This window comes from Rana temporaria, chromosome 9 (assembly GCF_905171775.1).
Source record: "Rana temporaria chromosome 9, aRanTem1.1, whole genome shotgun sequence".
Classification (NCBI taxonomy): domain Eukaryota; kingdom Metazoa; phylum Chordata; class Amphibia; order Anura; family Ranidae; genus Rana; species Rana temporaria.
Genome location: NC_053497.1, coordinates 3,985,246 through 4,013,055, shown reverse-complemented (window position 1 = coordinate 4,013,055; position 27,810 = coordinate 3,985,246). Strand labels below are relative to the sequence as shown.

General features: G+C 47.9%; 1 protein-coding gene and 1 non-coding gene across 8 annotated transcripts in view; both read right to left on the bottom strand.

Annotated features, from left to right (window-relative positions):
• Positions 1–27,810, bottom strand: part of KDM5C (lysine demethylase 5C) — an 82,958-nt gene that overhangs the window by 40,134 nt on the left and 15,014 nt on the right. For 4 of the 7 annotated variants that reach the window (XM_040322692.1, XM_040322691.1, XM_040322693.1 and 1 more), the window contains exons 3-8: positions 13,828–13,905; positions 10,539–10,661; positions 9,576–9,746; positions 9,345–9,482; positions 8,821–8,886; positions 118–241 (exon numbers count right to left, since the gene is read on the bottom strand). In XM_040322692.1, the coding sequence (XP_040178626.1) occupies positions 118–241; positions 8,821–8,886; positions 9,345–9,482; positions 9,576–9,746; positions 10,539–10,661; positions 13,828–13,905 (700 nt within the window). The remainder of the gene's footprint in view (positions 1–117; positions 242–8,820; positions 8,887–9,344; positions 9,483–9,575; positions 9,747–10,538; positions 10,662–13,827; positions 13,906–27,810) is intronic. The other 3 variants (XM_040322696.1, XM_040322697.1, XM_040322698.1) reach the window with 1 other exon arrangement.
• Positions 12,277–12,409, bottom strand: LOC120914823. Its single transcript, XR_005743829.1, has one exon. It is a non-coding gene; the product is annotated as a small nucleolar RNA SNORA51 (small nucleolar RNA).

The following is a 27,810-nucleotide window of genomic DNA, read 5'->3' as shown; positions in this document are numbered from 1 at the left end:
GGAACCTCGCTTTGATATGCGAGTGCTTTGGATTACGAGCGTTCTCCTGGAACAGATTATGCTTGTAATCCGAGGTTCCACTGTATTCTAAAAAGTTAAATATCTCCCATTCTTTACCTTTCTTGCGCAGGTTTTTGTCTTTTGCCACCAGACCGAGCCCCATCATTTTTGGGCCTGCACCATAGATCTGAAGTTTCTTTAGCTCCGGGTTCTTCTCTATGTCCTCTTCTGTTGGTTCGGGCTTGAAGGACGAAAAAGAGATTTTTAATACAGCTTACCTGTAAAATCTTTTTCTTGGAGTACATCACGGGACACAGAGCGGCATTCATTACTATATGGGTTATATGGAGTACCTTCAGGTGTAGACACTGGCAATCTCAAACAGGAAATGCCCCTCCCTATATAACCCCCTCCCATAGGAGGAGTACCTCAGTTTTGTAGCAAGCAGTATGCCTCCCAAAATGGTCCTCAAAAAAGAGGGGTGGGAGCTCTGTGTCCCGTGATGTACTCCAAGAAAAAGATTTTACAGGTAAGCTGTATTAAAAATCTCTTTTTCTTTATCGTACATCACGGGACACAGAGCGGCATTCATTACTATATGGGATGTCCCAAAGCAATGCTTACAATGAGGGGAGGGAGAACATCTCCAAGACAAAAGGATTTAATTTAGAGATATACTCAAATCATAATAAATCCAACTTAGTTGAGAAAAATAAAAATTTTAAATTTAACTCGAACAAGAGGAGCCCCCGGAATCCGAGGGTCTCAAACTGCAGCCTGCAGCACTGCCTGCCCGAAGGCAGTATCAGTATTCCTTCTTACGTCCAACTTGTAGAATTTTGTAAACGTGTGGACAGAAGACCAGGTTGCCGCCTTGCAAACTTGAGCCATAGAGATCTGGTGGTGTGCTGCCCAGGAGGCGCCCATGGCTCTAGTAGAATGAGCCTTTAATGATACTGGAGGAGGCAACCCTTTCAAGCCGTAGGCCTGAGTGATTAATTGCTTAATCCACCTAGAAATGGTGGACTTTGCAGCTGCCTGCCCCTTCTTGGGCCCATCCGGTAGAATGAACAGCACATCTGTCTTCCGGATCTTCTTTGTAGCTTTAAGATAGGCCTTCATGGCCCTGACAATATCCAAGGTATGCAGCAACCCTTCCTTTCTGGAAGTAGGTTTAGGGAAGAAGGATGGTAATACCAAATCCTGGTTCAAATGAAAACTGGATATGACCTTCGGAAGGAAGGAAGGATGAGGGCGGAGAACGACCCTGTCCTTATGAAAAACAAGATATGGTTCCTTACAGGATAAGGCTGCCAGCTCCGAAACTCTTCTTGCGGAAACTATGGCAACCAAAAATACTAACTTCCTTGTCAGTAGAACCAAAGGAATATCAGCCAACGGCTCAAACGGTTGTTTCTGTAAACTTGACAGAACAAGATTTAAATCCCACGGACAAAGCGGGGATTTAACTGGAGGTCTAATACGTAAGACCCCTTGAAGGAAGGTCTTAACCAGCGAGTGGGTGGCCAGCGGCCGCTGAAACCACACTGACAGAGCAGAAATCTGTCCTTTGATTGTGCTTAATGCCAATCCTTTATCCACTCCTAGCTGGAGAAAACTTAATACTCTATCGATGGTAAATTTGCGAGAAAGCCATCGCTTGGACTCACACCAGCCTACATAGGCCTTCCAGACCCTGTAATAAATCACCCTAGAGACCGGTTTCCTGGCTCTGATTAGGGTAGAGATTACTTTCTGAGACAGACCTCTACCCCTGAGAATCAGGGATTCAGCTTCCAGGCCGTCAAATTTAGATGCCGTAAGGCAGGGTGGAGGATCGGACCTTGCGATAGCAGGTCTGGCCGTAGAGGAAGAGTCCAAGGGTCTCCCACTACCATCCTTAAGATTAGTGAGTACCATGCCCTTCTGGGCCATGCTGGAGCTACCAGGATGACTGGTATGTGCTCCACCCGGATCCTGCGCAGCAGGCGGGGTAGTAACTGGAGCGGGGGAAACGCATAAAGAAGTTTGAACTGATGCCAAGGGCAAACCAACGCATCGGTTCCGCAGGCCATCGGATCCCTTGAGCGGGACATGAACCTGTCTAGTTTCTTGTTGAGTCTCGATGCCATGATATCCACGTCCGGCACTCCCCATCTTTGGCAGAGTGCTTGAAAGACTAGTGGATGCAGAGACCATTCCCCCGGCCATAGAGTCTGGCGGCTTAAGAAGTCCGCCTGAAAGTTGTCCACTCCTGGAATGAATATTGCCGATATGCAGGGCACATGAGCCTCTGCCCATAGAAGAATCAAGCTCACCTCTCTCTGAGCGGCTTGACTCCTGGTTCCCCCTTGGTGATTTATGTATGCCACGGCCGTGGCATTGTCTGATTGAATTTTCACCGGGAACCCCTGCAATTTTGACGTCCAAGCCCTGAGGGCTAGTCGAGCAGCTCTGAGCTCCAAGATGTTGATGGGCAACTGCTTCTCTGGCTTTGCCCAAGTACCTTGGCGAGTGCAACCATCCAAAATTGCTCCCCAGCCCGTCAGGCTGGCGTCTGTGGTCACTATCTTCCAAGCCACTGGGCTGAAAGACCTCCCCTTCAGTAGATTCTGAGGGTCTAACCACCAACACAGACTTTGTCGGACTCTTGATGAGAGCGGCAACGGGATATCCAAGGCCTGTGGCCTTCTGCTCCATGCTGACAGGATGGCTGCCTGTAGGATGCGAGTGTGGCTCTGGGCGTATGGTACCGCCTCGAATGTGGCCACCATCTTGCCTAGTAACCTCATACATAGGCGAATAGTCGGTTCTTTCTTGCTTAGAACCAGTAGGATTAATTCCTTGATGGCTTTTACCTTCCTCAGAGGTAGGAACACTCCTTGTTGTTCTGTGTCTAATCTCATGCCGAGATATTCCAACTGCTTTGTGGGCTGGAAAGCTGACTTTTCTCGATTTAGGACCCAGCCGAACCTCTCGAGGTATTGGACCGTGAGGGCCACTGCTCGCTCCAAGCCGGGAGACGAGTGATCTATGACTAGGAGGTCGTCCAGGTATGCTAGGATCGTGACCCCTTGGATCCTTAGTTTGGCTAGGATTGGAGCTAGGACCTTCGTGAACACCCGGGGGGCCGTAGCCAACCCGAAGGGAAGCGCCACGAATTGGAAGTGACGCGAAGCCACCATGAAGCGTAGATATCTTTGATGTGGCTGATAAATTGGAACATGAAGGTAGGCATCCTTTATGTCTATGGACGCCATGAAGTCGTCCTTCTGGAGTGTGGCAGCTGCTGACCGCACGGATTCCATCCGAAATGAGCGGATCTTTAGATATGCATTTACCATCTTTAGGTCCAAAATTGGCCTGACATCTCCATTGGATTTTGGGATGATGAATAGGTTGGAGTAGAAACCCAGCCCCTGTTCCAGGACTGGTACCTCTACTATTACTTCCTGGGAAAGTAGATGATCTAATGCCGATCTTAATGCGGCTCCCTTTTCCGGATCGTTTGGAATCCTCGACTTCTGGAAATGAGGAGGAGGAAACCTTAGGAAATCTAATTTGTAGCCTGTGGCCACGGAAGACCGTACCCACTCGTCGGGAATGCTGGCTTCCCAAATCTCTGAAAAGAGTCGCAGCCTTCCCCCCACCTTCGTGGGTGGGGGCGCCCCTTCATAAGGTTGGCTTGGGGGCTGGTTTTGCTGGTTTGCGAAACCACTGCCTTTTGCCTCCAACAGCCTGTCCTTGTGATCTGCTGTTGAGGCCGAAGTTTGCTTTTGCAGGAGGCCGTCGATACTGCTTGGCATTAGAGGGCCCCTGCCCAGGGGAATACTGTCGTTTAAACGCAGGCCCCTGATACTTCTTCTTAGTTGGCAAGAGAGTACTCTTGCCGTTTGAAATGGTCTGAATGTATTTATCTAGGTCTTCTCCGAAGAGTCGTCCTCCATGGAAGGGCCCTACCAGGAGCTTCTTGCATGGGGGCTCAGCCTCCCAGCTTTTTAACCATAAGAGTCTTCTCATATGGATAAGGGATAACGATAAACGTGACGCTTGCTGGATAGAATCCTTGATTGCGTCTACCGTAAAACATATGGCCTTAGGGACATCCGAAAATTTTTCTGCCTGCTGGGCCGGAATAAGTTTAAGCATCTGCTTAAATTGATCCGATAATGCTTGAGCGACCCCAATCGCAGCCACAGCTGGCTGTACTACTGCCCCAGCAGTAGTGAAGGAGTTCTTAAGTAGTGCTTCCAAGCGCTTATCAACTGGATCCTTGAACACCTGTATGTTTTCTACAGGGCATGTTAACGATCTGTTAACACATGAGATGGCTGCGTCCACTGCAGGAGTAGCCCATCTTTTGGAAAATTTTTCTTCCATAGGATATAGGACAGAGAACCTTTTAGGTGGTAAGAAGATCTTATCTGGCTTGTTCCAATCTTGGAACAAAATTCCCTCTAATAGAGGATGGATCAGAAACACAGCATTGCTTTGAGGCGCCCTCAGTGAGCCCAAAGCTGAAACCGTCGATACCTGGAGATCTGGTACTGGCAAGTTGAATGTCCTATGGACCAAGTCCGACAATCCTTGAATCCACCAGCTCTCCCTCAGGGAGACTGCCCCAGACTCCTCTGTATCCGGGTCTTCGATCCCTGAACCTACTTGGTCCTTGTCCAAGAGGTCGTCCAATTCCCCTGAGGAAAGGACCTCCTCTTCTGAGGGTCCGCGCTCGGGCGACGGAGATCTATTCCGCTTACTGCCCCGCATAGCTGCGGATATCATTTTTCCCATGCTTTTCTGCATCTCTTTTAAAGAGGTGAGTAATACCTCCTCCGTGACCATCTTAGGGTTGGACTGACCCGCGTCAGCTCCAGCCCCAGATCCCGATGGCCCCAAGGCTCCCTGTAGGGAAAACAGCGGCATACCATGGTACAATACCGAGGTACACCTGCTACCTATTGGTATTTGGAACTATAAAAGTTAATTGTCCAAACACCTGTTTGGGGGATAAAAAAATGCTTCCTCTCCCCTAGATGACTTTTTTTTTTTTTTTTTTTTCGTTTTTGTTTCAAATCCAGGAAAGAAAAAACATTCTGTCCCCCTGAGTAGTATTGCAAAGAAAAACTATGAGATGGAAAAGAAACAGCCTATTTCTAGGCTTGACAAAACAGTCCTCTGAAGACTGCAATATCCTTTCTGGCCACTGTGTGTCCTCGGCGCCCCGTGCTGCCGCTCTGGTCTTTCTCCTCAGTTCCAAAGTATTGATGGAACAAACAAGGAAGGGCCGCCCCTTCCTTTAAGCCACTGACCCGCCCTTCCCCCCCAGCAACCTCAAACAGGAAATGCCCCTCCCGACAGGGGGAGGGGGGGGGGGATTTTGGGAGGAAGGGACCTTTCTGTTCCAGCAAACTGCAGCCTGCAGCCTGGAACCATGAGGAGGTCAGCGTTTTGCCTGCTTGCAGGCTCTGAGGAGGAAGACTGAATGGAGCATCGCCTGGAGGCCTGCAGGTAAGCAAAGCTCTCTGACACACACATATATTTTTATATAACACAGGCCCCACTCAATGCTTTTCCAACACTACAAGGGAGGTCACATCTTATGGGGAATAATACATAGAGAGCCATCCTATCTTTATGATATGTGACTAGTTTGCCAGATGCAGTGCATAACTTTAGGCATGTCCCCTGTGACCCCCCAGAAAAAAACCTGCTAAGAACCAAGTTCCGCAAGTTTTCCCCTCACTTACCTGCTCCATGCCGCAGGACTTTGCCAAGCAAGAGGCCCAATCTTCCCCCATCTCCGTGGGGATGTCTAGACCTTCAGGCCCTGGGTTCCTATGAAGGATCCACTGTCCTGGGCCCATATAGCACCCTGGCAACAGAAAACTTTAGGTACCCAAAGGTTTCTAAGTTCTGGGCCCAGGGTCCAGCTCTCTAAAAAGAAAAGCATTATGGGCTATACCCCAAGGGTTTGGGGTCCGGTTACTGACCACTTTAGCGCTGAGGCTTTTTTGGACAGAACCGGTAGCTCACCTAATCCCAAGGATGCGGAGGCAAGCTAAACCATGACTAACACCTAAGACACTGGCGTAAAAACTGAGGTACTCCTCCTATGGGAGGGGGTTATATAGGGAGGGGCATTTCCTGTTTGAGATTGCCAGTGTCTACACCTGAAGGTACTCCATATAACCCATATAGTAATGAATGCCGCTCTGTGTCCCGTGATGTACGATAAAGAAAATAAAAGAAAAGAAGTGAACGCTTTTCCCAAACCAGTCCTCAGGGACCACCAAGCGTTGGGTTCCCTTCCCAAGCTGATCTCCACATTTGTCCCTTTAAATGGTTCATTTGGGCCAAGCTGGCCCAAACAAACTAACTATTTCCTGCACTAACAGGTGCACTTGCTGAGGACGCCGTATTACCTGTATGCAGGGCTTTTTTTTTTAAAGCGCAAGCAAATCCCTTCCCCCCCCGCCCAACCAACCCTATCGTTTTCAGCCAAGAAAGCGGCCATCTTTGCCTCCATTTAATCTACAACTGCCATGATGCTGCACATGTGATCAGTTATGACACCAGCCATTGGATGGGTTGACAGTTTGGTTGAGAGCACAACCAATGGGAGTGTTACATTACCTGTTTTATGGACGGTTTTACTTGCGCTTTCAGTGAAAACGAGCAGTGAACACAGTTACGGGACCCCCAGCAATGAATGTATGTAATGCCGAGAGGGGGGCTGGGTTGTGCTGCAGTGTATAGATACTGGCTGCTGTGGGATCTATTGTTGCTGGAATTTTTTCTCTGGAAGAGATCCATTGCTGCTGGTGGATCTATTGTTGCTGGAGTTGGTCCCAATTATCTGTGAGGGATTTACTGTTGAGGGAGCAGTCCATTACCATTATAGCTGGCTGCTGGAGGGTCTATTGATACGGTTTGTTTTAGTGTTGCTGGGAAGATCTATTGTTGCTGCCAGGAGGATCCATTTTCGGGGGCGAGGGGTAGTGTCGATAGGGAGATCTATTGTCTCTGGAAGGGATCTATTTTTGCAGGGGGGAGGTCCATTGCTGGGGAGGCCTATCGTTGCTGGAGTGGGTCCCAAGTTGCTGGGTTGGGGGGGGGGGGGGGGGGATCAGTTGTTGCTAAGGGAGCAGTCTACAAGTCTCATGAGGCATAGCAAGACTGACAGCCACAAGCATGACACCCAGAGAGGGTCCCAGATGGGACTTGTTTTATGCAACAGCTGGAGGTCTGCTAATGGCATATCCCTGTTCTACGGTATAATACAGAGAATCACGACCCCAATAAAAGCCAGCAAAAGAGATCACTACATGAACTGCAAAAAGATGGAGGAGGAAGAAGAAAGAAGGGAAGAGAAAAAAGACAAAAGAAGGGAAGAGAAGAAAGAAGGGGAGGGGAGGGGAGGGAAGAGAAGAAAGAAGGGGAGGGAAGGGAAGGGAAGAGAAGAAAGAAGGGAAGAGAAGAGAAGAAAGAAGGGGAGGGAAGGGAAGGGAAGGGAAGAGAAGAGAAGAGAAGAGAAGAGAAGAAGGGGAGGGGAGGGAAGGGAAGGGAAGAGAAGAAAGAAGGGGAGGGGAGGGAAGAGAAGAGAAGAAAGAAGGGGAGGGGAGGGAAGAGAAGAGAAGAAAGAAGGGGAGGGAAGGGAAGAGAAGAGAAGAAGGGGAGGGAAGGGAAGAGAAGAAAGAAGGGGAGGGAAGAGAAGAAAGAAGGGGAGGGAAGAGAAGAGAAGAAAGAAGGGGAGGGAAGGGAAGGGAAGGGAAGGGAAGAGAAGAGAAGAGAAGAAGGGGAGGGGAGGGAAGGGAAGAGAAGAGAAGAAAGAAGGGGAGGGGAGGGAAGGGGAGGGAAGAGAAGAGAAGAGAAGAGAAGAAAGAAGGGGAGGGAAGGGAAGGGGAGGGGAGGGAAGGGAAGGGGAGGGGAGGGAAGAGAAGAGAAGAGAAGAGAAGAGAAGAAGGGGAGGGAAGGGAAGAGAAGAGAAGAAAGAAGGGGAGGGGAGGGAAGGGGAGGGAAGAGAAGAGAAGAGAAGAGAAGAGAAGAAGGGAAGGGAAGAGAAGAGAAGAGAAGAAGGGGAGGGAAGGGAAGAGAAGAGAAGAGAAGAGAAGAGAAGAAGGGGAGGGAAGGGAAGAGAAGAGAAGAGAAGAAGGGGAGGGAAGGGAAGAGAAGAGAAGAGAAGAAGGGGAGGGAAGGGAAGAGAAGAGAAGAAAAGAAAGAAGAAGAAGAGAAGGGAAGAGAAGAAGAAGAAGAAGAAGAAGAAGAAGAAGAAGAAGAAGAAGAAGAAGAAGAAGAAGAAGAAGAAGAAGAAGAACAAGAAGAACAAGAAGAACAAGAAGAACAAGAAGAACAAGAAGAACAAGAAGAACAAGAAGAAGAAGAAGAAGAAGAAGAAGAAGAAGAAGAAGAAGAAGAAGAAGAAGAAGAAGAAGAAGAAGAAGAAGAAGAAGAAGAAGAAGAAGAAGAAGAAGAAGAAGAAGAAGAAGAAGAAGAAGAGAAGAAAAGAAAAGAAAGAAGAAGAAAAGAAGGGAAGAGAAGAAAAGAAAGAAGAAGAAGAGAAGGGAAGAGAAGAAAAGAAAGAAGAAGAGAAGGGAAGAGAAGAAAAAAGGAAAAGAAAGAAAGAAAGAAAGAAAGAAAGAAAGAAAGAAAGAAAGAAGTTACAGAGAGCCTGCCATGCAGCATTACATCCAATAGAAAGTCACACTGCACAGGAAAGAGCAGCAAACTTTGTAGGTATGGAAAACAAGTCACAGCAGAGATAGTATTAAAATGTAAAAAACAACAAAAAGCAAACAAAAACAAAAACACAGAAGTGTATACCCAGGGTGGTGATGTTTCGGGGGGCTGAGAGGAGCTTTGAGAGGCAGGATCTGAGTTGTCAGGATCCTACATGAAATGACAAGAACATGAAAAACAAAAAAGTGTGAGAAAAGTTCCCCCCAAAGGCAGAGTTCCTTCACGGCCACCTTTACACACCATCCTGAAAATGCATAAAATCATCACTGCGAGAGAGAACCCCAAGCAACAATCCCTGCGAGGGAGAACCCCAAGAAACAATCCCTGCGAGGGAGAACCCCAAGCAACAATCACGGCGAGGGAGAACCCCAAGCAACAATCACGGCGAGGGAGAACCCCAAGCAACAATCCCTGCGAGGGAGAACCCCAAGCAACAATCCCTGCGAGGGAGAACCCCAAGCAACAATCACTGCAAGGGAGAACCTCAAGCAACAATCACTGCAAGGGAGAACCCCAAGCAACAATCCCTGCGAGGGAGAACCCCAAGCAACAATCCCTGCGAGGGATTGGGCAATCGAATGATGAGGAACCAGTGAGGTGGCTCTTACCTCCTGAGTAAGGCGCTTGGCGCGTCGCCCGTAGCTGGTGGTTTTGGAAGGCTGCACAGACTGGCGTAAGGGAATGCTGTGGGGTTTGTACTCCTTATCCTTCTCTTCGTTGTCGTAGCGCGGCCGTTCCCCGCAGTCCTAGGAATGAAACAAGCAAGTGTAATGAAGACAACACAGGGATAAATGCATCCTTCAACTACTACAGAAGTGATCGTCTCTCAAGACTCTTACCGCCATGTTTGTCCCAGACTGGTACATGCGGAAAGGGTATATGATGCGTTCGTAGTGGGATCTTAGAAGGGAGCCGATGTTCTTTCCTGAGGGATACGCCATGCGCTGCGCCACACGCGACCACCTTCTCTCTCGGCAGATCAGCTCATATCCACCCTCTTCCCGCACAATCTAGAAAACACAGAAATAATTTATTTTACTTAAGAGAAACATCAAAAGAGAACGTCTGCATTCTGATGACACCTTGAAAAAACTTTATTGTTCTGAACACGGGTCCACCTAAACCAGGGAGGGAAACTGCAGCCCTTCAGCTGTTGTGGAACTATATTGCCATCAGAAGCAGAGGCATGCTGGGAAGGCTGATGGGGGACAGTCAAGCCTTCCCAGCATGCCTCCGCTTCCGGGAGCAACCGGCAAGCCTTGCCAGCATGCCTCCGGGAGCAACCGGCAAGCCTTGCCAGCATGCCTCCGGGAGCAACCGGCAAGCCTTCCCAGCATGCCTCCGGGAGCAACCGGCAAGCCTTCCCAGCATGCCTCCGGGAGCAACCGGCAAGCCTTCCCAGCATGCCTCCGGGAGCAACCGGCAAGCCTTCCCAGCATGCCTCCGCTTCCGGCAGCAACTGGCAAGCCTTCCCAGCATGCCTCCGCTTCCGGCAAGCCTTCCCAGCATGCCTCCGCTTCCGGCAGCAACCGGCAAGCCTTCCCAGCATGCCTCCGCTTCCGGCAAGCCTACCCAGCATACCTCCGCTTCCGGCAAGCCTACCCAGCATACCTCCGCTTCCGGCAAGCCTACCCAGCATACCTCCGCTTCCGGCAAGCCTACCCAGCATACCTCCGCTTCCGGGAGCAACCGGCAAGCCCTTACCTTTACACCTCGCCCCCCCATCCCTTACCTTTACACCACGCCCCCCCCCCCCCCCCCCAATTCCTTATCTTTACACCACACCCCCCCCAATCCCTTACCTTGCTGAGGGTGTACAAGTCCAGAATTCTGCGCTCCACGTTGGGGATTTTGAGCGAGGACCCCTGAATCTCCCAGAACTTTGCAATTTGGTCCAAGTAGTTAAGCTTCACTCTGGTTTCAGCCTGGCAGGACAGAGGAGTTTTTATAAGATCAGAAAAAAAATAAAATACACCAATATCTTTGCATTTCAGGCTTCTTCTGGCCTCCGGGTCCCTGTACCGACACTGAACACGACTCTCCTCAATAGGAGGTTTCATTTGCCTTTGGCACAATAAGTTTTCACCAAGCAGTTCTGCCACAAAAGTTGCCTTTATTAGAAATACGAGGAATTACAAAGAAAAGGGAATTCAAAAATTTCTAAGGCCAGCCACAGACTGAGCAAATTTCTTTCCTGCAACAACAGACAGACAGTGTTTATGGGCCCCGATCTTGTTCTGGAGTCCCACGGCGGCTCTTGTGGCTCCTCCCCCCCCCCCCATTAGGTAACCCCCCTCTGGGAAACTCTCTCCCGAGGGGGTTACCTTGCGGGTGTGCTCCTGTGTCATACACTCTGCGTTCATAGCCGTCGAGTGTATGACTCGGCCCTGCCTCCTCTCATTGGATTTGATTGACAGCAGCGGGAGCCAATGGCTGCGCTGCTATCAATCTATCCAATGAAGAGCCAAGAAGCCGTGGAGAGAGTGTTTTTTCATCTTAATGTATAGGATGTATTAAAAGAGGTTGTAAAGGTACAATATTTTTTCCTAAATAGCTTCCTTTACCTTAGTGCGGTCCTCCTTCACTTACCTCATCCTTCCATTTTGTTTTTAAGTGTCCTTATTTCTTCTGAGAAATCCTCACTTCCTGTTCTTCTGTCTGTAACTCCACACAGTAATGCGAGGCTTTCTCCCTGGTGTGGAGTGTCGTGCTCGCCCCCTCCCTTGGACTTCACAAGGCCGCAAAGCCACGGCCTCAATTACCGGCCGTCACGGGCCCGCCGCGATCAGGTGGCGGGGAGGTGGGGGCACACAGAGACAGGATCCTGCGCCTCCGTGCGCCCCCACCGTGCGATCGCGGCGGGCACGCAGCAGCCGGTAATTGAGGCCGCGGCTTCACGGCCTTGTAGGTCGCTGCCACAATTACCGGCGGTGGGCCAGGTCACAATTTGTCGCAATTGCGACCTGGCGCCCGGATATTGTCGACCCCTGCTTTACAACCCCTTTAAAAGGTGAAAAACACAAAGGTTTACAACCCCTTTAACCCCCACCCTGTGACAGCAGACTGGGAATCTTCTCCCCACACCCGCTGTCACTATTTGAAAAAAGACAGAGCCCCGCACAGCCACATCATTCATTCACAGTTTCCTATGAATGAATGACTACAAGTACCATCATCCATTGTGGCGGACGGCTTGTAGTTTTCAGTGAGCTGCGAGGGCGCTGGTGAGCGCTGTAGTAGTCCATTGATCTTCCTGGTCTCAGGTAACTGTCCTCCCGTACAAGGTGCGGGCAGACCGCTATACTGAGAGTCTGCAGGAGCTGGACATTGCACCCGTGATCTGCTGATTGTGGGTGCAATGCTCTGCAAAAATAAATGCACATTTGCTTTTGCAGGTAAAAAAATTTAATAAACATAATAAGGGGCACTTATGCTTAAATGCATGGTGAAGGCTTACTTTTTATTTATTTATTTTTCCTCCACTGCTATGAGCCACAGACCCAAATAATCTGTCACATATACACCAGAGAGGACAGCGGAGGTTGTCGCCCCGATAACAATACAGTCCAGGCACAGGGCCAAGCTGTGGTGTAGACGGAGACGTTACTATTCCTCCTCTTTCTATACAGACAGTGGGGGAGGCAACACTGCCTGTGGTAAGCACTGGGAGGACAATGAAGGTTTACTTTAAAGTGGTTGTAAAAGGCTCAAGATTTTTATTTACACCCTATATAAAAAAAAAAAAAATTCACCATTTAAAAATAAATGCACTGACCGCCCACCCTCCAAAAAAATAAAAAAGCTGCATTATATTTGTTGCAGGATCCTGGAAAGCATTGCACCCACGATCGGATCTTACATGCCGCACAGGTAAGCCGATACTCCTGACAGGAAGACCCATGAACTACCACAGCGCCATGGTAGTCAATTTAGAACTACAAGCCGGACAGCAGCTGCTAAGATTGTCGGGGCTTATAGTGCATTCAGACGCACAGAGTGGTGCGACTAAATGACGCAGCCGCATAGGCGGAGCCCCAGACAACCACGCTGCTTTTTAAACCGTGGCAGCTAGTATGGGAAACGTCTCCCTATAATGCTGCCAGAATCCCCAAACTAATTATATATATATTTTTTTTTTACACCCTAGAGAATAAAATGGTGGTTGTTGCAAAACTTTGTCACACCGTATTTGTGCAGCAGTCATCCCAAGCGCACTTTTTTGGGGAAAAAATAAAGACAACAGTAAAGTTAGCCTCAAAAATTGGGCGACAAATTTTTACCCAAAAAAAAACAAATTCTACAGGTTGCACGTTTTGAGTAAGACCCCTTTCACACTGAGGAGTTTTTCCAGGCGGTACAGCGCCTAAATACCACCTGAAAAACTCCTGCACTGCATACTCAATGTGAAAGCCCGAGGGCTTTCACACTGAGGCGATGTGCTGGCGGGAGAGAAAAAGAAAATCTCCTGTCAGCAGCATCTTTGGAGCGGTGAGAGAAGCGGCGTGTATACCGCTCCTTCCCATTTAAAAACAATGGGAAACCGCTGTAATACCGCCCGCAATGCGCAGAGGCGCATTGCAGGGGGTATTAACCCTTTATCGGCCGCTAGCGGGGGTTAATACCGCACCGCTAGCGGCCGAATCCCGCGGCAAATCCGACGGTATAGTGCCGCTGGCACTATACCGCCACTGCGCCTCCCGCCCCAGTGTGAAATGGGCCTTACAGAGGAGGTCTAAGGATAGAATTATTGCTCTCGCTCCAACGATCGCGACAATACCTCACATGTGTGGTTTGAACACCGTTTTCATATGTGGGCACGGCTCACGTATGCGTTTGCTTTTGCACGTGAGCTCGGCGGGACGGGGCGCATTTAAATTTTATTTTTCTTATTTTACATTTTTTAGTTATTTGTAGATGCTGACTTTTAATCAACCTAAAAAGGCTGGAACTCCCCTACAAGACAAAACCCATGGATGCGGCGTACAGCACAGCAGGTTTCTTGTAATGACCGTTCTGACACCGCAGGGGAGGGGGGAGGGGGGACAACCAGCACCAAACAATGACCCCCCCCCCTCAGTTTTAGATGCTCACCTCCAACTCATTGAGTCTCTGTATGCGAGGGGTGAAACGAAAGTTATCCACTTCAACTGCAAACGGCGGCTGCCAGTCCTGCAAGATGATAAAGAAAGGAAAAAAAAAAGTGAAAAAAAAAACAAACAATTCTTATGATACAATATTTTATTTCTATATCTTTTTCTTCTATTTTCAGAGAGTTATAAATTCTGCTCATCCATTTGCAGCCAATCATTTCATGCTTCAATTCACTTTTTACACAATAAATGGCGACTATGAGATGTTCCCATTTCCATAGAAACCGCGGCTCCGTCTCGCTCACAGCAGTCGTTTCGGGACATCCGCGCCGCACACCTCCGCCTATTATATGTTGTTATGGGTTGGGAGGGTTTTATACTGATCCAGACTTTGCTACCTAATGTACTACATTGTTCACCGACGGTCAATGACTCGCAGGGTACAAAAGTGAAGATCAGGAGGAGGTCTTGTGATGACATCATAGAGGGGGGGGGGGGGACGCAACTCCAAAAGACAAGATAAGTTGGGTGGGCGGAGCTCTGAGGATAGAGAGGTATGTAAGCGGTCAATGGCAGCCACTGCAGAGGAGGAGCTTTAAGCCCCTTTCACACTACCACGACTTCAAAGTCGTACGCTTTTCGCGGCTGCGATTTCAGGGAATGCCTGTGTAACTCCCCAAAGTCAGCCCAAAGTACTATGAAGAAGTCGGCACAACTTGAAGTCGTAGCAATATGAATGGTTGTCATTGGAAAATAAATCATGAGGGGGGGGGGGGGGGGGGGACGGACGAATCATGCGACTTTGCAGTCCCAAGTCACAGGACAAGTCGTACCAGTGTGAAAGGGGCTTTAGGCTTCATGCACACGGATGTTTTCAGGCACAAGATGCTGTTTAGTGCAACATTTCCAGCCAGCAAATGATTGCAACATCACACACACACAGGCGGGACGTACAGTATTCTAAATAGGAAACCTTCCTTTTGCGTCCTTACATTTAAAGAGCACCTGTCATTTCAGATCCATCATGGCAGCACCTGTTAGCGGGCATCCTCACCTTCTGCCGTCATATCCTTCACCTTGTGTCACTGCCGCATCACCAGCCGTCCCATTAAATGTCAGGGGAGGGAGAGCCAACAGCGGCACGGGGGAGGAGGAGCGAGCCAACAGCGGCAAGGGGGAATAGGAGCGAGCCAACAGCGGCACGGGGAGGAGGAGCGAGCCAACAGCGGCACGGGGGAGGAGGAGCGAGCCAACAGCGGCACGGGGGAGGAGGAGCGAGCCAACAGCGGCACGGGGGAGGAGGAGCGAGCCAACAGCGGCACGGGGGAGGAGGAGCGAGCCAACAGCGGCACGGGGGAGGAGGAGCGAGCCAACAGCGGCACGGGGGAGGAGGAGCGAGCCAACAGCGGCACGGGGGAGGAGGAGCGAGCCAACAGCGGCACGGGGGAGGAGGAGCGAGCCAACAGCGGCACGGGGGAGGAGGAGCGAGCCAACAGCGGCACGGGGGAGGAGGAGAGAGCCAACAGCGGCACGGGGGAGGAGGAGAGAGCCAACAGCGGCACGGGGGAGGAGGAGAGAGCCAACAGCGGCACGGGGGAGGAGGAGAGAGCCAACAGCGGCACGGGGGAGGAGGAGAGAGCCAACAGCGGCACGGGGGAGGAGGAGAGAGCCAACAGCGGCACGGGGGAGGAGGAGAGAGCCAACAGCGGCACGGGGGAGGAGGAGAGAGCCAACAGCGGCACGGGGGAGGAGGAGAAGCCAACAGCGGCACAGGGCTGACAGTTGCTCTTTAATTAACAGGAAACTCCCACTGGGGAGTGAAGCTGCCACCGTAGTTTCTTTCTGACAACGCCTTCCTACTCAAATCAGGGGGGGCAGGGAAAACGCACGCGATTTTGACGCAGTTTTACCACACTTACAGTGTTTTTCTAGGTCACATGACTCAAAAACGCAACATGGGTGCGTTTTCAATGCATTTCAACAGGGAGGTACGTTTCGTTTTTTTAACTTAAACCCCCCCCCCCCCCCCCCCCCCCCCAAAAAAAAAAAAAGCGCAGACCGGACGGAAGCACCAATGACCGGTATTGAACACATAATGCACATCGAATTTAACCACTTAAGGACCGCCGCACGCCGATGTACGTCGGCAGAATGGCACGGCTGGGCACAAGGGCATACAGGTATGTCCCCTTTAAGATCCCGGTCACGCACGACCCGGTCCTGAGCTCCGCCGGTGTCCCGCGATCGGGTCACGGTCGGAGCTGAAAAAAAAACGGGGGGGTAAGTGTAAACAAGTGAGAGTGTCACTGATCGTCTGTTCCCTGTCATAGGGAATGACGATCAGTGTCACACGCCAAGCCACACCCCCTACAGTAAGAATCACTTCCTAGGAAACACTTAACCCCTGCAGCACCCCCTACAGGTTAATCCCTTCACTGCCATTTTCACAGTAGTGCATTTTTATAGCACTGATTGCTGTAAAAATGACAATGGTCCCAAAATAGTGTCAAAAGTGTCCGCCGTAATGTCGCAGTCACTTACGTATTGGCCTAAGCTGAGGGGAGAATTTTTTTTATATATACACACACACACACACACACACACACACACACACACACTTATAGATTTTTGGGGGATATTTATTATAGCACAAAGTAAATAAAATATTGATTTGTTTTCAAAAATTGTCACTCTATTTTTGTTTATAGCACAAAAAAAAAAAACGCAGAGGTGATCAAATACCACCAAAAGAAATCTCCATTTGTGAAAAAAAAAAAACACGCCAATTTTGTTTTGGGAGCCACGTCGCACGACCGCCCAATTGTCAGTTAAAGCGACGCAGTGCCGAATCGCAAAAAGTGGTCGGTCCTTTAGCTACAAAATGATCCGGGGCTGAAGTGGTTAAAGGTGCCTGTAGTGGCCAACAAATTCATATCCATTTAAAAAATTGTATATCCAACTTATTAATATCACAATCATATATAAAAATACACTTAAAAAAAAAGGGGGGGGGGGGACGACACTGATCAGAGTATAGCACCAAGTCAAATAAACTCCTGGAATATTGATCTGGTCAATTAAGTAGGGGAGGGGTGTATACAGAGGGGGTTGTTAATCAGTTTCAGCTGCGTTGGTGTCAATGAAATTAATAACAGGTGCACTAGATGGGCAACAATGAGATGACCTCCAAAACAGGAAGCGTCTTTCAGGTGGAGGCTGCAAACTTTTCCTTACTCCTCTTTTCTGACCATTTTTTTTTTTTTTGGCTAGGGTAGCATGAGGCCATACCTGGACCCTATAGAGGTCAGTGTCACTACTGGTAGAATGAGGCCATACCTGGACCCTACAGAGGTCAGTGTCACTACTGGTAGCACAAGGCGATACTTGGACCCTATAGAGGTGGCACAGGCAGTCCATCTCCTCCAGGATGGCACATCAATACGTGTCATTGGCAGAAGGTTTGCCCTGTCTCCCGGCACAGTCTCAGGAGCATGGAGGAGATTCCAGGAGACAGGCAGTTACTCTAGGAGAGCTGGACAGAGCCGCAGAAGGTCCTCAACCCATCAGCAGGACCGATATCTGCTCCTTTGTGCAAGGAGGAACAGGATGAGCACTGCCAGAGCACTACAAAATGACCTCAAGCAGGCCACTGGTGTGAAGGTCTCTGACCAATCAGAAACAGACTTCATGGGGGTGGCCTGAGGGCCCGACGTCCTCTAGTGTGCTCTGTGCCGGACACTGTGGAGCTTGATTGGCATTTACCATTGAACACTAGAATTGTCAGGTCCACCACTGGTGCCCCATGCTTTTCACAGATGAGAGCACCCGAAGCATATGTGACAGACGTGAAAGGGTCTGGAGAAGCCGGCGGAGAACTTTATGCCGCCTGTAACATCGTTCAGCATGAGCGGTTTGGTGGGGGGTCAGTGATGGCCTGGGGAGGTATATCCATGGAGGGACACACAGACCTCTATAGGCTACACAATGGCATCCTGACTGCTATTAGGTATCGGGATAAAATCCTTGGACCCAATGTCAGACCCTACGCTGGTGGGTCCTGGGTTCCTCCTGGTGCACGACAATGCCCGGCCTCATGTGGCGAGAGCATGCAGCCAGTTCCTGGAGGATGAAGAAATTGATACCATTGAATGACCCCCGGCCTGAGATGTTTAGTAACATAATGGGTTAAAAAAAAAAACTAAAATTGGTACAAAAAGAGCCAATAATCACTACTGTAAGGGGTTCATTTTTTTTTACTGTGCGACAGTGAAAGTAATATTTATAGTAGCGATTTGCTTTTTTGTCCTATAAAAAGGCTAATTTTTGTTTTTTTAACCCCAATAGGTCACTGGCCGATTAATCGATGAAAATTGTAAATCGATTATTTCATAATCGATTAGTTGTTTGGGCCCTACTGTAGGGTAATAATTTCCATCAAATTATGTGCTATCCTTTCCTTCCTAACACATTACCCAGTCCATAGATCCTACCACATTACCCAGTCCATCCCAGTTATAGATCCTACCACATTACCCAGTCCATCCCAGTTATAGATCCTACCACATTACCCAGTCCATACCAGTATAGATCCTACCACATTACCCAGTCCATACCAGTATAGATCCTACCACATTACCCAGTCCATCCCAGTATAGATCCTACCACATTACCCAGTCCATCCCAGTATAGACAGTAACACATTACCCAGTCCATACCAGTATAGACAGTAACACATTACCCAGTCCATACCAGTATAGATCCTACCACATTACCCAGTCCATCCCAGTTATAGATCCTAACACATTACCCAGTCCATCCCAGTATAGATCCTAACACATTACCCAGTCCATACCAGTATAGATCCTACCACATTACCCAGTCCATACCAGTATAGACAGTAACACATTACCCAGTCCATACCAGTATAGATCCTACCACATTACCCAGTCCATCCCAGTTATAGATCCCAACAGATTACCCAGTCCATCCCAGTATAGATCCTAACACATTACCCAGTCCATACCAGTATAGATCCTACCACATTACCCAGTCCATCCCAGTATAGATCCTAATACATTACCCAGTCCATCCCAGTTATAGATCCTACCACATTACCCAGTCCACCCAAGTATAGATCCTACCACATTACCCAGTCCATCCCAGTTATAGATCCTACCACATTACCCAGTCCATCCAATGTATAGATCCTACCACATTACCCAGTGCACACCAGTCTAGATCCTAAAATATAACCCAGCCCATACCAGTCTAGATGCCAAAATATTACCCAGTCCATCCCAGTATAGACCCCAACACATTACCCAGTTCATCCCAGTATAGACCCCAACACATTACCCAGTCCATACCAGTCTAGATGCCAAAATATTACCCAGTCCATCCCAGTATAGATCCTAACACATTACCCAGTCCATACCAGTATAGATCCTAACACATTACCCAGTCCATCCCAGTATAGATCCTAACACATTACCCAGTCCATACCAGTATAGATCCTAACACATTACCCAGTCCATCCCAGTATAGATCCTAACACATTACCCAGTCCATCCCAGTTATAGATCCTACCACATTACCCAGTCCACCCCAGTATAGATCCTACCACATTACCCAGTCCACCCAAGTATAGATCCTACCACATTACCCAGTCCATCCCAGTATAGATCCTACCACATTACCCAGTCCATCCCAGTATAGATCCTACCACATTACCCAGTCCATACCAGTCTAGATCCTAAAATATAACCCAGCCCATACCAGTCTAGATCCTAAAATATAACCCAGCCCATACCAGTCTAGATCCTAAAATATAACCCAGCCCATACCAGTCTAGATCCTAAAATATAACCCAGCCCATGCCAGTCTAGATCCCAAAATATTACCCAGTCCATACCAGTATAGACAGTAACACATTACCCAGTCCATCCCAGTATAGATCCTAACACATTACCCAGTCCATCCCAGTATAGATCCTAACACATTACCCAGTCCATCCCAGTATAGATCCTAACACATTACCCAGTCCATCCCAGTATAGATCCTAACACATTACCCAGTCCATCCCAGTATAGATCCTAACACATTACCCAGTCCATACCAGTATAGACTAACACATTACCCAGTCCATCCCAGTAGAGATAGAAACACAGTAGGGTGTACATTGTTAGGCTAGGTTCACATCACGATTTTTACATCCGATAATCGGACGGAATCGTATATGACAAAATCGTATGTCAAAAATTTTCACTAAAAAAAATCGGATCCTGATTTTAAAGAATGTCTGGCTTTCTGGGAAAAAGAAGATTCTTGAAGTTTCTAGCTCGTTCCAGTGTCTAGTGCGCATGCGTAATTAAAAAAAAAAATCGGGTACGATTTATCGGATAAAAACGCACAGTCATCCGATTTATTACGATTTAGATTGACCACAATATTAAAAAAAAAAACCACAATATTAAAAAAAAAAAAAAAAAAAAAAAAAAAAAAACACGATTTTAATACGATTTCAAATCCGGACCAAAAATCGTGGTCAAACACGATTTTTGATGCGATTTTAAATCGTATCAAATCTGATGCGGATCAAATCGAATGCACTTGGGGACCTACATTAATGAATGGAAGTGAATGGATACGTTTTGCCATACAGATTTGTACGATTTCAAACCTAAGAATCGTGAGAACAACAAGTACGATGATAAAATTGTGGTGTGAATGCACCCTTAGTATCATTTTTCTGAAAAGGTGAATTTATCTTTTAATACAGAACAAAAAAAAAAAAAAAAAGGGAAGTTCATTAAAGCGGAACTCATCTGTATCCGAGCACCAAACTGAAAATTGTATTTATTTAATTCGCTTTTCACATAAAAAAAACGACAAAATTTGTTGTGAGAAAAAAAAATTGGGCCCTCTCAGCAACTGAGAAATTGCGCAATGTCTCTTCCACATCACGCCGGGGACATGAGGGCGCTCGTTAGGCCTCCACTCAGCCTTCACCGCAAAGAAAAAAAAAAAAGGCAGGTCTTCAAGTTTCATTGCTTACGTGAGAGACAAGGAGACAGATAATGGACAGTCATCCTTTCTTTCTGCATCGCAATTAGGCGTGACTGCACTCAATCATTACGCTCAGGAGTTTCTTTATTTTTTGCATTCTTTGTTAATTACAAGTTTCCTGGTTAATTAAAAAAAAAAAAAATCTATATATGATTTGGATAAAATATTAAACCATTTTTATTTCCAGGAGAATCACATATGCCCCCCCCCCCCTCCCCAGGATACATATAGAGGGGGGGGGGGGTCATAGATCAGCTTTTCCCATGAATGGTTCCTCCATGTGAGTAATGATGACTTCATCTTCCACTTCAGCCCTTTTAGCCCCCGTTCACACCTAGGCGTATATACGCCTGTAGTGCGACGCCGCTGCAGCCCCGAAACGCCAGAGGGATGATTTAACATTGCCCTCTATGGAGATGGTTCACATCTCCACGCCGAACGCCTGCAAAAAAGTCCCGGACCTTTTTTTCAGGCGGCGTTCGGCAAAGGAGATGTGAATCATCTCCATAGAGGGGGTAAAGGCTGCATTAACAATCGCGGCGTTTTGTCGCCGCAAATCGCAGTACAAAACGCCGCTATTTGTCGCCGCAATTCGCGGGACAAAACGCTGCAATTTTGTACGCCGAGGTGTGAATGCAGCCTTACATGTAACAATCAGCATTTTTTGGTAGAAAATTACATAAAAAAACCCCAAACATCACACACACACACACACACACACACACACACACACACACACTTTTTTTAGTAGAGGCCCTAGAGAATAAAACGGCTGTTGGGGGAAATGCATAACCCAAATGTATATTTTGGAAAATATATAAAAAAACAAACAAAAAAAATAGATGTTACGGCGAGTAAATAGATACCAAAGCACGTCTCACTTTAAAAACTGCGCACACCCACGCAACGGTGACAAACATCGTACATCTTTTCTATCCATAGGCGATGCTTTAACTGGCTCCCGCACATCGGCTCTCCAATACATATACGGCTTTGCCCAGGAGAGCCACCAGAGGGCGAGCGCCCCCGGAGGCACCAGCGCGCCCGCTACAAGGCGGGGAAACCGGTGTGTGTGTGGCCAGCGATCGCTGCAGGGCCACACGTGATCGCGTGCACGAGGAGCAGCGCAGGGGCTTGTGTGTGTAAACACACAAATCCTTGTGCTGTCAGGAGAGAAGACGGATTGTGTATTTCTACAAAGTAGGAACAACGATCGGTCATCTCTCCTAGTTAGGCCCCTTTCACACGGATGGATAGAATGGGGCTTTTAGCTGCGGATTTTCTAGTTTTCTATCGCAGCGAAAAGCACACAATACTTTCCTATGGCCCCATTCACACACAACGTTTAGCTGCGATTTCGTTGCATGCGGGTTGGTGCGAATAGAAAAAATTGAATTAAAATGTGTCCAGGTGCGATTTAGCGCAGATATATGCACTTAACCGCAGGTAATTGCAGTCTTGTGTCAACTGCGAATAGCAGCGCGAGAAAAAAAAAAAAACAGGAAGCACAACATAATCAAAAAAATAAAATAAAAAAAAAAGGGTTACTATGGAAATTACTACCACAGCTAAACGCGGCCGCATGTAACCGCACGTAATCGCAATGTACAAGTGCAGCTAAATCGCAGTGTCCAGAGCCTTGAATTTCACTGAAAATGTATATGCTTTTAATTGCGGCAAAACTGACGTCTGTCTGAAAGGGGCCTTAGTCCCATGCCCACAACAGTTAGAACACACATAGGGAACACAGTTAACACCTTGATGGCCCCCCCCCAGTGTAAAACCCCTTCCCTGCCAGTGACATTTACATTGTAATCAGTGCATATTTACAGCACTGATCGCTCTGTATATGACAATGGTCCCAAAAATAAGTCAAGTGTCCGACCTGTCCTCAACAGAAAAAAAAAACAACAAACACACACACACACACACACACACACACACTAATAATAGATAAAAAAAATATAATAATAAAATATAATAATAATAATAATAAAAATAATAATAATAAAAAAACGCGCAGATCGTCGCCATTACTAGTAAAAAAATAAAAAGGCCATAAAAACTACCCCCTATTTTGTAAACACACTGGCCCGGATTCACATACATCGGCGCATATTTATGCCGCCGTAGCGCATCTTCTTTACGATACGCCGACGCAGAGCGGCAAGCACCGAATTCACAAAGCACTTGCCACCAAATCTGCGCTGGGTTTCTTAGGCGCAAGTCGTCGTAAGTGGAAGTGGGTGTGAGCCATGCAAATGAGGCGTGACCCCATGAAAATGATGGGCCGAGCGCCATAAAGATACGAATGACGAATGCGCCGTCCCGTGGACGCATCCCAGTGCGCATGCTCAGAATCACGTCAGAACTACTCCCTATGATACGACGGATCACTGCCTACGGCGTGAACGTAACCTACGCCCAGCCCTATTCACGTCCAACGTAAACGACTTAAAATACGACGGCTTGTGTTCCCTGGTCCATACCTTAGCATGGGTTGCGCCTCATATATGGGGGAATAGCTTTACGCCGGACGTACGACTTACGCAAACCGAGTATATTATGCGCCGGGCGCAAGTACGTTCGTGAATCGGCGCATCTCCCTCATTTCCATTGAAAATCAATGGGAGCCGCAAATGCGCCCAGCGTAAATATGCGCCCACAATACAGAAAGTTACGTTGGTCGTAGGAAGCCTATTTTTAGGCGTATCTTAGTATGTGGGTCGGCGCATGGATACGACGGCGCACATTTGTACTTACGTCGGCGTATCTTGAGATACGTCGGCGCAAGTGCTTTGTGAATCCGGGCCTATAACTTTTGTGCAAATCAATATATGCTTATTGCGATTTTGTTTTACCAAAAATATTTTTTTTATATAAAAATGGGATATTACAGCAAAAAGTAAGTGTGTTTTTTCAAAATTGTCGCTCTGTTTTTGTTTATAGCGCAAAAAATAAAAACCGCAGGAGGTGACCAAAGACCACCAAAGGAAATCTCTATATGTGTGTGTGTGGGGGGGGGGGGGGGGGCGACTTCAATTTTATTTGGGTACATCGACGCACGACGCCAGTTAAAGCGACGCAGTGCCATATAGCAAACAAATGGCCTTGTCGTTGAGCAGCCAAATCTTCCGGGGCTGAAGTGGTTAAAGAGGAAATAAACTTCAATCTTTACATCCAACATAGATAGACTTACTTATAGGTAGCGTAAATATCTCCTAAACGTTCGCCGTTTAAGAGATATTTACTGTATACAACACGCATGTGCTCTGAAGGAGCAGCTACCAGTGCCGTGACCAGCGGCTACCCGATGCGAGGGAGTGACGTCATCGCGGCTCCGGGGCCAGTTACAGAGCCGGAGTCCGAACATGGAAGGAAGACCGGGTGAAGATGGACGCCGTCTTCAGTGATATTGCATTGCTGGAAGGCTTTGATCACTTTATTGCTGCTGTCAAAACGTAAACATTGCTTGCGACAGCGCTCAGACCATACACCGCACACTGCATCAAATTGGTCTGCATGGCTGTCGTCCCAGAAGGAAGCCTCTTCTAAAGATGATGCACAAGAAAGAGCCGCAAACAGTTTGCTGAAGACAAGCAGACTGTGGACATGGATTACTGGAACCGTGTCCTGTGGTCTGATGAGACCAAGATAAAGGTATTTGGTGTCAGATGGTGTCAGGCGTGTGTGGGGGGAGGGACCAGGTGAGGACAAAGACGAGTGTGTCTTGTCTACAGTCAGGCATGGTGGTGGGAGGGTAATGGTCTGGGGCTGCATGAGTGCTGCCGGCACTGGGGGGGCTACAGATCATTGAGGGAACCATGAATGCCAACATGTACTGTGACATACTGAAGCAGAGCATGATCCCCTCCCTTCAGAGACTGGGCCGCAGGGTAGTATTCCAACATGATAACCACCCCAAACACACCTCCAAGACCACCACTGCCTTGCTAAAGAAGCCGAGGGCAAAGGTGATGGACTGGCCAAGCATGTCTCCAGACCTAAACCCTATTGATCATCTGTGGGGGGAAGGTGGAGGAGGGGAAGGTCTCCAACATCCACCAGCTCTGTGATGTCATCATGGGGGAGGGGAAGAGGACTCCAGTGACAACCTGTGAAGCTTTGGTGACCTCCATGCCCAAGAGGGTTGGAAAATAATGGCGGCCACACAAAATTGACACTTTAGACATTATCACTTGGGGGGGGGGGGGGGCAATACGTTTTGTTGCCAGCGGTTTAGACATTAAGACCCCTTTCACATTGAGGCGTTTTTCATGCGGTACAGCGCTAAAAATAGCGCCGCTATACCGCATGAAAAAAATCTTGCCCTGCAGGCTTCAATGTGAAAGCCGAAGGCTTTCACACTGAAGCGGTGCGGTAGCAGGACCGCTCCAAAAGTCCTGCTAGCCGCATCTTTGGAGCGGTATAGGAGCGGGGCGATAACCGCTCCTATACCGCGCCTTCCCATTGAAATCAATGGGGAACCGCGGTAATACCGCCTGCAATGCGGGCAGTATTAACCCTTTTTCGGCCGCTAGCGGGGGTTAAAACCTCGCCGCTAGAGCCCGAATATCGCGGTAAATACGACGGTAAAGCGGCGCTAAAAATAGCGCGGCTATACCGTCACCGCACCTCCGCTGCCTAATGTGAAAGCAGCCTTACGGCTGTGTGTTGAAGTTATTTAGGGAAATTTACACTGTTATACAAGCTGTACACTCGCTACTTTACATTGTAGCAAAGTGTCATTTCTTCAGTGTTGTCACATGAAAAGGGAGAAGAATTTTCTTTTACAAAAATGTGACTGAAGTGAATATATATATAGAATATTAAAAAATACAAAAATTCCCCCAAGAGCAGAAAATCTATTTTAGAGTTGGATAGTCGCAGTGTTTTAGAAGGTTAATTCTTAAGGCTGCATTCACATCTAGACGGACGGAATCGCGGCGTTTTGTCGCCGCAAATCGCGGTAAAAATAGCAGCGTTTTGTACCGCGATTTGCGGCGACAAAACGCCGGTATTGTCCGCCTAGATGTGCCCCAAGATGACCCCCTCTATGGAGATGATTCCCATCTCCTAGCCGAACGCTCGAAGACGCCTGAAAAAAAGGTCCGGGACCTTTTTTCACGCGGCAAGCGACAGGCGTTCGGCGTGGAGATGTGAACCATCTCCATAGAGGGACATCTGTTTCCAGCCCTCTGGCGGCAGCGGCGTAGCGCTACAGGCGTAAAAACGCCTAGGTGTGAATGCAGTCTAAGGCTCCATTCAGACCTAGGCGTTTTTACGCCTGAAGCACTACGCTCACAAACGCCAGAGGGATGAAATAACATTATTTGCTATGGTGACTGTCACACACCTGAACGCCCAAACGCCTGTCGCGCGAAGCTCAAACAAGTCCCGGACCTTTTTTGTCGCGCGTATCGTGCGGTTTGGGCGTTTCCATTTCCCATAGAAAGTAATGGAAACGCTTGATTCAAGCGACTTGCGCGACAACGGGCATTTGCGACGGGCGTTTCGTCGCTTTAATCAATAGAACTTGTCGCCCATGCAGAAGATTAAAAAAAATCTACCAACATAGCAACAAGTGATGAAAAGATGATAATTTTTCCTATTGGCTAAAATAAAAAACGTCGGACAACAAAAACGTCGGACAACAAAAACGTCGGACAACAAAAACGTCGGACAACAAAAACGTCGGACAACAAAAACGTCGGACAACAAAAACGTCGGACAACAAAAACGTCGGACAACAAAGTGCGCAAATAAGCATGAATACGCGCGACAAAACACCGGAAAAAAAACGACCGACGCTCAGGTGTGAATGCAGCCTTAATGTATTTATTTAGTTTGTATTTTATTATTATTATTATTTGGAGTTAAAAAGGAACCACATGAAAGGATAATAAATGGGAATCGCCCCCTCTGGCTCGGCTCCTGATGTGTGGATGGAGTCCCCTGAGCTGCCCCCGTCTGTCCCCTTTCCTGCTCCAGACAAAGGCCCTCCTCCCTTAGCAGCCATGACACACAATGTAAGGTAGTGCTCCGTGGTGGCAGAAGGGGGGGGGGGGGTGGGGTCGGCTTGTTTTACAAGCAGATCATCAAATTGCTGGTTCTTCCAGTGTCAAAGGGCAGGAAAACAAAAAAAGGAGGCGGAAAAAACAAAGCCACTTATTGATTACTACCACTCTAATAATTAAATCAAGTCAAGGTGTTTAAAAGGCTGTTTTTTTAGGGTAAAAAAATAAAATAAAAATTGACCAAAAATTGGGAAAATTGATAAGTACACTTTAAGACAAAAACAAAAAAACACATGGCGAGCTCATTCACATTCGCGGCGTATTTTTTTTTTCTTTAACATGTTGGCATGCATTATACATGCATCAGGTTTGTGTTTTTGTTTTGCAATTATGTGCATTTTGAATGCATTGGTAAAAAATAAAAAAAATTATAGATATAAAGTAGTAGTGTATGCCGTACTTTTTTTTCCCGCGCTGGGTGAACACAGCACTCTGGTGTAAACTGCATTCATAGTGAACCATTATTTTTTGGTCGCCATGCGTTGGGAATGAGCTCACAAAAATATAAACGCACCCCAGCACATTTGCTGTGAATGAACCCTAAAGCCCCATTCATACGGGGCACACTATTGAGTACACCCATGTTTTACGCATACAGGTACCCTGGACACCCCCATAAACACTGCTGTACGCAGTGTCTATAGGGCAGTGTCCTAATGACGGTGACCCTCCCATAGAAGTCTATAGGGCTGTGTCCTGAGGACGGAGACCCTCCCATAGAAGAAGTCTATAGGGCTGTGTCCTGAGGACGGAGACCCTCCCATAGAAGAAGTCTATAGGGCTGTGTCCTGAGGACAGAGACCCTCCCATAGAAGTCTATAGGGCCGTGTCCTGAGGACGGA